This window comes from Leopardus geoffroyi, chromosome E2 (assembly GCF_018350155.1).
Source record: "Leopardus geoffroyi isolate Oge1 chromosome E2, O.geoffroyi_Oge1_pat1.0, whole genome shotgun sequence".
Taxonomy (NCBI): Eukaryota; Metazoa; Chordata; class Mammalia; order Carnivora; family Felidae; genus Leopardus; species Leopardus geoffroyi.
In genome coordinates, this window is record NC_059335.1 from 9,813,991 (window position 1) to 9,823,311 (window position 9,321).

Consider the following 9,321-nt stretch of genomic DNA (forward strand, 5'->3'; position numbering starts at 1 on the left):
ATTGAAGTCTAATTAACGAAGTGTTACATTAGTTTCAGGTGTCCAATATAATGACTCAGCAATTCTGTACTTTGCTCAGTGCTCATCAAGATAAGTGTACTCTTGGGGCGCCTGGGTGGCGCAGTTGGTTAAGCGTCCGACTTCAGCCAGGTCACGATCTCGTGGTCCGTGAGTTCGAGCCCCGCATCGGGCTCTGGGCTGATGGCTCAGAGCCTGGAGCCTGTTTCCGATTCTGTGTCTCCCTCTCTCTCTGCCCCTCCCCCATTCATGCTCTGTCTCTCTCTGTCCCCAAAATAAATAAACGTTGAAAAAAAAAATTTAAAAAAAGATAAGTGTACTCTTGGGTCGCCTGGGTGGCATATTGGATCTGACATCCGACTCCGGCTCAGGTCACGATCTTGCGGTTCGTGGGTTCGAGCCCCGCGTTGGGCTCTGTGCGGATGGCTCAGAGCCTGGAGCCTGTTTCGGATTCTGTGTCTCCTTCTCTCTCTGCGCCTCCCTTGCTCGCTCTCTCTCTCTCTCTCTCTCTCTCTCTCAAAAATAAATAAACACTAAAACAAACTTAAAAATTAAAATAAAAAAAGATAAGTATACTCTTAATCCCTTTCACCTGTTTCATCCCTCCCCCCCCCCCCCGCCCCGTTTCCCCCCTGGTAACCACCAGTTTGTCGTCTGTAGTTAAGAATCTGTTTCCTTGGGGCGCCTGGTTGGCTTGTTCGGTTAGGCGTCCACCTCCTGGTTTCAGCTCGGGTCATGATCTCACAACTTGAGTTCGAGCCCCGTCTTGGGCTCTGCACTAACAGTGCAGAGCCTGCTCGGGATTCTCTCTCTCTTTTCTCTCTGCCCCTCCCCCCGCCAAAAATAAATAAATACACATTTAAAAAAAGAATCTGTTTTTTTACTTGTCTCTTTTGCTCTTTTTTTGTTTTTCAACTGTTTTTAAATTCCACATGTGAGTGACATCATGTGGTATTTGTCTTTCTCCGACTTATTTCACTTAGCATTATACTCTCTAGCTCCACCCATATTGCGAATGGCAAGATTTCATTCTTCTTTATGGTTGAGTAATATCCCATTGTATGCTTTTTTTTTTTTTTTTAACATTCGGTATTTTAGTTAGGGTGTTTAGACCATTCACATTGAACGTGATTGTCGAGACGGTTAGCGGTTAGCGTCAAGTCCATTATCTCGCTGTTTGTTTCCTGAATGTCTCACCTGATCTTTGTTTCCCCTTTCTGCTTTTTCTGCCTTGTTTTAGATTATTGGAGTAGTAAATTTTAGGATTCTGTTTTATCTCCTTTGTTGGCTTACTGGCTGTAACTCATTATTACATTGGTAGTGGCTTTAGGGTTTTGTTGTTGTTGTTGTTGAACGTTTATTTATTTTTGGGACAGAGAGAGACAGAGCATGAACAGGGGAGGGTCAGAGAGAGGGAGACACAGAATCCGAAGCAGGCTCCAGGCTCTGAGCTGTCAGCACAGAGCCCGACGCGGGGCTCGAACTCACGGACCATGAGATCATGACCTGAGCCGAAGTCGGATGCTCAACCAACTGAGCCACCCAGGCGCCCCTCTAATAAGCATTTTATTTATTTATTTATTAAAAAAAAATTTTTTTTCAACGTTTATTTATTTTTGGGACAGAGAGAGACAGAGCATGAACGGGGGAGGGGCAGAGAGAGAGGGAGACACAGAATCGGAAACAGGCTCCAGGCTCTGAGCCATCAGCCCAGAGCCTGACGCGGGGCTCGAACTCCCGGACCGCGAGATCGTGACCTGAGCTGAAGTCGGACGCTTAACCGACTGCGCCACCCAGGCGCCCCATGGGTTTTTACCTACGCATCTTTAACTCACCACAGTCGAACCTTCAAGTAATTGGATAACACTTTGCGTGCAGAGTTAGTGCACCTCTGTCTCTCCTCCTGGCCCTTATATTATTATCGTTATGCATCTTATTTTCCAAATGTTATAAACCCCCGAATGCCTTGTTATTATTTTCGTTCGAACAGCCAGTTACTTTTAGAGAGATTTCAGTGCTACCAAGTCTTGTATTTTTACCCACATCGTTCCTCGTTTCACGGCTCTGCACCCCTCTGTGTAGATCCATGTTTGCATCAGGTATCACTTTCCAGAAAGAACCCGATCAATGTAAATCCTTTCACATTTCTTGTGGTGCAGGTTTGCTAGTAATGGATTGTTCCAGCTTTTGTGTATCTAAAAAAGTCTTTATTCAGGGGGCACCTGGGTGGCTCAGTGGGTTAATCATTGGACTTTGGCTCAGGTCGTGGTCTCACGGTTCATGAGATCGAGCCCCACATCAGGCTGTGCGCTGGTGGTACGGAGCCTGCTTGGGATTCTCTCTCTCTCCCTCTCTGTCTCTCTTTCTCTGCCCCTTCCCCACTTGTGCTTGCTCTCTCTTTCTCTCTCTCTCTCCAAATAAATAAATAAATAAACTTTTTTTTAAAAAGTCTCTATTTTGCCTTCATTTCCGAAAGCTATCTTTGCTACGTGTGGCATTCTAGTTTGACAGTTTTTTTTTTTTTTTGAAGTCTTGAAGTAATTTAAAGATGTTGCTCTATTTTCTTCTTGCTTTTACTGTTTCCAGCACGAAATCTCCTGATTTCCTTGTCTTTGCTCCTATGTATAAAACATGTCTTCTGTTTGTTTTGTGGCTGGCTGTTTGTATGAATTTCTCTCTACTCCTGATTTTGAGCAGTTTTATTACGGTGTGCGCTGGCATCGTTTTCTTCTTTTTTTTTTTTTTTTCCCCCTTGTGGTTGGGGTTTGTTGAGCTTCTTAGATCTGTGGGTTTGGAGTTTTTATTAAATTGGGGGATATTCAGCCTTCCTTCTTCAAATATGTCTCGTGTCCCTCCCTTTTCCTTCAAGGGCCCCACTGATTGTGTGTGTGTGGCTTCCTGCACTTGCCCCACAGCTCAGTGACGCTCTTTTTCATCTATCTGACTGTTTTCCCTCTGTGTGGTTCATTTTGGATGGTTTCTGTCGCTGCATCTTCAAGTTCACTCATCTTTCCTCCTGCAGCCCCGAATCTGTCATTAATCCCATGTGGTGTAGTGTTCATCTTAGATTTTTTTCTGTCCTTAAAAGTTCTCTTTGGGTCTCTTTTTTAATTTTTATTATTTTTTTTTGAATGCTTATTTATTTTTGAGAGAGAGAGACAGTGCGAGAGGGGGGCGGGGTGGGGGCAGAGAGAAGACAGAATCCGAAGCAGGGTCCAGGCTCGGGGCTGCCAGCAGAGAGCCCAATGGGGGGCTCCAACTCACGGACCACAAGATCATGACTTGAGCCAAAGTCGGACACTTAACCGACTGAGACACCCAGGCGCCCCCTTTGGGTCTCTTTTATATCTTCCATGTCTCTACTTAACTTTTTGATCATATATTATGCAGATATCATAATATTAATGTCCTTTGTTGCCAATTCTTTTTTTTTTTTAACGTTTATTTATTTTTGAGACAGAGAGCATGAACGGGGGAGGGTCAGAGAGAGAGGGGGACACAGAATCTGAAACAGGCTCCAGGCTCCGAGCGGTCAGCACAGAGCCCGACGCGGGGCTCGAACTCACAGACCGCGAGACCATGACCTGAACCGAAGTCGGCCGCTTAACTGACTGAGCCACCCAGGTGCCCCACTTTGGTGCCAATTCTAACGTCTGTGTGTGTTCTGGGTTGATTTTGACAGATTGACTTTTCTCCACATTTTATATTTTCCTGGCTCTTTGCTTGCCTGGTAATTTTTCATTAGATTCCAGGCGTTGTGAATTTCGGCTTATTGGGTGCTGGATATTTTTGCATTCTTATAAATATCCTTGAACTTTGTTCTGGCACAGTTACTTGAAAACAACTTTTTCCCCTTTTTTTTGAAGTTTTATTTATTTTGAGACAGCAAGAGAGCGAGCGAGCATATGTGTGCGAGTTGGGGAGGGGCAGAGAGAGGGAGAATGAGGATCTCAAGCAGGCTCCCCCCCCCCCCGGGCTGTTGGAGCCTGACGTGGGGCTCAATCCCATGACCCTGGGATGATGACCTGAGCCAAACCAAGAGTTTAACCAACCGAGCCACCCAGGCGCCCTACAGCTTGTTCCTTTGGGGTATTGCCTTTAGGTTTTTTAACCTGGAACCAGAACGACGTTCATCTAAGGCTAATTAATTATTCCTCATTTCTGAGGCAAAACCCTCCTCCTTACTCTTCCAGTGCCCTGTGAGTTATGAGGTCTTCCACCCCAGCTGGTGGGGACACACACCATTCCCGTCCCCATGAGAGCCACGGGCCCCTTTCCCTCTGACCATTTTGGATGAGTCTTTACCGAGCTTCGTGTGGTCTCTTCACACGCACTTCGCTGAATCCTCGAGGGCAACGCTGTCCGGATCTCTGGCGTTTTCCTCCGTGCCGCCGTCTCCTCTGCTGTACTTTGCCCTGTGGACTCTTGCCACCTTGGTCCCAGGCACTCGGCTCCCTTCCAACTCAGGGAGTCTGCCGGGCTCTGCCTGGGTCGCCCCCCTCCCCCAGCTGTGGCCTGGAAACTCTCCCAAGGTGGTAGTTTCTGTTTCTTTCTCTCAGCAAGACCTCTTTGATTGGCGCCTGATGTCTTACCGACCGTCCTTTCATATACTCTACCTGTTGTCGTTTCACTGTTCTGGATGGGAGGGAGCTCCAGCCCCTGTTGCTCTGTCTTGTTCGGAAGCAGAAGTTCAACGTGTTTTGGTTTTGTTTTTGTTTTTTAACTTAGTGACAGTTCCTAGACGGGCAGGGGTGTACTATTTTGACTCTTAGTTTGTGAAGACACACAAAGCTGAGAAAAATTCACACGGAGGAGGAGATATCTTCTGAAGTGAGCTCCAGATATTAAATGGCCAATTTGATTTACCTGAGCCATTTTCTTTCCAGAGCCATTAAACTTTTCCCTTGTGTTTTGTTTTTACAGAAGGTACCGTTCACGGCATCACTTCTCAGTGGAGGGAGGAGCAAAGTGGGGTCTGATTGCCCAGGATCAAACCGTGCCCTCAGAACCTCTTCCTCCTCTCGTGGGCCACTCTCCCCTGTCCCTCGGGGGCCCTGCGACGGGTCACGAAGGCCGGGAGGCACCCCCTGAGGGCCTTCTGCTTGCATCAGTCCCAATGGGGAAGCAGGCGGCTACCGGGCGGGCGTGATGCCACAGTGAACATGCTCGTGGCACGCCTTCTAGGGCACCTTCCCGCAGGGAAGCATCCCCAGGATGGATTTGCCACTCAGGGCGCAGAGCGTAGCCGGTGTTGGCTATGGGGGCTTCGCTCCGAACCCCCCCTCAGCCGCGAGGGCTTTGTGATTCTCCGCCCCTTGCAGCGAAGGGGGCCCCAGGCTGAAGCAGAGGCATCTCAGGAGGGCTTTCAGACAGTGACTGGCCCCGGGGGGAGGGGACTTGGGGCTTCACGGCCACACGGGATGCCCCTCGCTCGCTTGTGAGGTGTCTCCCGTAGCCGGCTCCTGTTTTCTTTCACTAGATTCAGACAAAGACTGTAGCCCAGTGTGTTGAGTACTATTACATCTGGAAAAAAATGATCAAGTTTGACTGTGGCCGAGCCCCAGGGCTGGAGAAGAGGGTCAAGAGAGAGCCAGAGGAGGCAGACAGGACAGAAGCAAAGGTAGAAGGTCTGGGGGAAGGTGGGGGCTGGAGGTCAGCCCTGATCCGGAGGCCCCGGCCCATCCAGCTCAAGGAACAGGGAAGGGCGCCCGGAGGGAAAGGTTTCCCTGCGGAGGAAAGCGCCTCCCTTAGAAGGGTGGAGGGCCAGCACCCTTACAGCGGCTGTGTCTCTATTCTCGCAGGTCACTTGCAGCCCTCGGGAGAGACCCAGCCACCGCCCCACTCCCGAGTTCAAGATAAAGACCAAGAGTTACAGGAGGGAGTCCATTCTCAACTCTAGCCCAAACGCCGGCCCCAAGCGGACCCCCGAGCCGCCGGGGAGTGCGGAGGGCCGGGGCGTTTTCCCCTGCAGGGAGTGTGAGAGGTACCAGCCCTTCCCCCGGATGTGCCCTGTGCCCGCATCCCCTGCCCTCGGGTGACCCCCCTGCCGCCTGCTCTGACCCACGCCCTCTGGTGGCTCCTCAGGGTGTTCGACAAAATCAAGAGTCGAAACGCCCACATGAAGCGACACCGGCTTCAGGACCACGTGGAGCCCGTCGTCCGGGTGAAGTGGCCTGTGAAGCCTTTCCAGCTGAAGGAGGACGAGGAGGAGGAGATGGGGGCCGACATCGGGCCCCTGCAGTGGTGACGCCTGGGTGGAGAGCTGGGGCGAGGCGGCGAGGCAGCCCTGCAGCCCTTCCCCTCGGCCTCTCCGGGGTGTCTGGGGCCCCCCTCTGCCTCCTCCCCACCCTCACCGTCCCGCAGTGGCCAGCCCGGCTTGGAAACACGGTGGGCGTTTGGCCATAAATAGGCAGGAGAAGCACCCAGTCGCCAGACCGCGGTGACGTCCCTGTCGGCCGGTGCCAGAGGCTCCACGCTCTTTAGGTTGATAGTGTCTCCCCTTCTTTCAGTTCTACTCTGTCCCGGAGCAGGGAGGCGTGGGGAGGGAGCGAGGCAGGCCTGGGTAGCTCTTAAATCTTAGCCTCAGTTTTGGGGTTTGGTTACATTTGTTAGATAAGGCCGAGATGGAGAGAATCAGTGGGAAGATACCTTCAGATCTCCGGCCTGTTGGGGCCCCTCCCCAGGGGAGTCTCTCTGCTTTCCAGATTCAGTCCCTAGTCTGGCAAGGACTTGTACATGGTTAGGTTTTTTTTTGTACGTGTCGACTTGTAAGTCTTATTAAATTGGGTTCTTGAGCGGCTGTCTTCTGGCTTCCCTGGCCTGCTGATCCAACAGAGTTTCGAGCCCCGGCTTCTCACTGGAGCCGAGGAGATGCGTAAGCGGAGTTCCTGCCCAGGAGGAGCTGGGGGCCTCATACACGCGTTCAGCCAGCACCTATTAGGCACCTAGTGAGCCAGACAGCACCCGGTCCGTGCAACGGGGCCACCGTGATGCAAGGAACAAGGTCCCTCTCCCCGTGGAGCTTGCGTTCTAGGAGTGGGAAGGCAGCGGTGATAAATAAATGAAAAGGCGATTGCAGACACTGGCCGTGGCTATGCTCGCGGCCACAGGAGCAGGAAGGTCACCATAGGGTCCAGCAGTCGGGGCATACAGTGATGGGGTGGCTCAGCCGGGAGATCCAGGACCACCAGCGGCAGCCGGCCTCGGTGTGGCAGACCTTCGGAGGGGGTGGGGAAGAGAGCATGGCCCTCCCTTGTGTCCCTTTTTTTAAAAATTTTTTTCTTTAATGTTTATTGATTTTGAGAGAGCGTGTGTGCACTTGCGCAAGTGGGGGTGGTGCAGAGGGAGAGGGAGACACAGAATCCGAAGCAGGCCCCAGGCTCTGAGCTGTCAGCACAGAGCCCGACGCGGGGCTCGACCTCACGAACTGTGAGATCATGACCCGAGCCGAAGTCGGACGTTTAACTGACTGAGCCCCCCCAGGCACCCCTCCTTGTGCCCCGTTTGAAAAGCCAGGAAAGCTCATAGCAGCCCCCAGACAGAATGCCCCTCCTGTGTCACTGGCGGAGGTGTAGCCCAAGCTCTTCCTCAGCTGAGCCCTGGAGGTTGGAAGGAAAATGTCCCCAGTTTTCCTGGACCCTCAGGGTTTGTCACCAGGACCAGGGGATCCCTTGAGCTTGTTGCCACCGGATCAGAACGGGGATTCTGTCTGCCAGGAAAGGAAGAGGAAGCAGAGACGGCTACCGGGCAGGTGGACCTTGTGTCCACAGAGTGACATGAAGAAAATGAAGCAGGGGGCCGGGTCCTAGGGAGCGACCACGGTGTTGTGGCAGGCGGGTGGCCAGGGAAGGCCACACGGACGGCCGCTGGGGCCAAGATCTGGATTCCAGGCGGCGGGCGGCACGGAGGAGCGCACCCTGCCGCGGGAGCTGGTGGCGAGTGTTCCAAAGGCCCTCCGGCGACTCTGCGGAGCTGGCAGGAGGCCGGGTGGCGAGTCTGAGCAGCAGACGTGGTGGTGAGGGAAGGTGGTGGTCGGGGCTGCAGCGGGACGGCAAGCGTCTCGGGGGGAGACTCCGGCTTGGTGACGGGTTCCCGTCACAGGGAGAGGCGGCGAGGGAAAGGACCGGTCAAGGCTGCCATGGTGGCTCCGGGGCGTGGCACCCGCTTAGATGCCATGAAGTCAGATGGGGACGAGAGGGACACGTCAGAGGTGTGTTCGTGTCTGTTACACCGTGTGCTGTGTTCTGAGGGGCTGCGGGGAGCTGTGTAGAGGGTGGTGTCAGGAGCCTCCACAGAGGGGCCAGCTTGCGGCGAAGTGAGTCTTAAAGATGGGCCGGGAGGGGGAGCCAAGGAGCAAGATGAGCGTGAAGCCCTTTCGGCATTGTGACTAAGGGAAGGGGCTCAGGCATCCTACCAGCCGGAATTTACATACTGACTTTTTTTTTTTTTTTTTTTAAGTTCATTTAGTTTGAGAGAACAGGAGAGGGGCAGAGAGAGGGAGAGAGAGAGAATCCCAAGCAAGGTTCTGCACTGTCAGTGCAGAGACCTACACAGCGGGGGGGGGGGGGCACAGAACTCATGAACCATGAGATCGAGACCTGAGCCCAAATCAAGAGTCTGACGCTTAACCGGCTGAGCCACCCAGGTGCCCCCCTGACTCCTTTCTTTGTGACCTTGGGAAAGTCACTTTCCCTGTTTCAGCCTTGGTTTTCTCATTCTGTGAAATGGGGTGCAGAGCGCCTCCTCCCGCCACGTATCTGTTAAGTGAGAAAATGGAAATGAAGCATCTGGCAGGGTGCACTGTGGGAACTGAGCAGCTGCTATTTAATGTGTCCTCCCGCCATCGCCATCATGGTTTGGGTCCCACCCTAAATATCAAGCTAACCTTCTGGAAATGAAAAACGCTGGCCTAACAGTGGCGTGGTATATTAGCTATCCATTGCTGCATAACAGATCACCCTGAAATTTAACAGCTTGAAACAAACAGAAGCGTTTACGATAGGGCTGCTTGGCCAGACACGGAACCGAAACGGCTTGTGGTAATCCAGACTCACCTCCACCTGCCATGCAGTCAGAATACAGCAGCAACCACAAGTGGGTGGCCCAAGAGAGCCTCCGAACGTAAGAAGAGAGCAAATGTTTCTTGTGAATTGCCACCCTCCCCCAGCTAAACCCCAGCCCCACCTCCAGGTAACATCGTTTGCTCACCAGGCGGGCCTTGAATCGTCTGCATCCTAATCAGCCGGAAGTCCTGTAAGAAAATGCATGTTCCTGTATTCTGACACAGACATTCATAATTGGAGT

At 52.4% G+C, this 9,321-nt stretch overlaps 1 protein-coding gene across 1 annotated transcript in view; it reads left to right on the forward strand.

Moving 5' to 3' along the window:
* Nucleotides 1-6,817, forward strand: part of ZNF541 (zinc finger protein 541) — a 43,291-nt gene extending 36,474 nt beyond the window's left edge. The window contains exons 14-16 of the mRNA XM_045441886.1: nt 5,498-5,638; nt 5,820-6,001; nt 6,103-6,817. Of these exons, the coding sequence (XP_045297842.1) occupies nt 5,498-5,638; nt 5,820-6,001; nt 6,103-6,265 (486 nt within the window). The 3' untranslated portion in view covers nt 6,266-6,817. The remainder of the gene's footprint in view (nt 1-5,497; nt 5,639-5,819; nt 6,002-6,102) is intronic.
* The last annotated feature ends 2,504 nt before the right edge of the window (nt 6,818-9,321 follow it).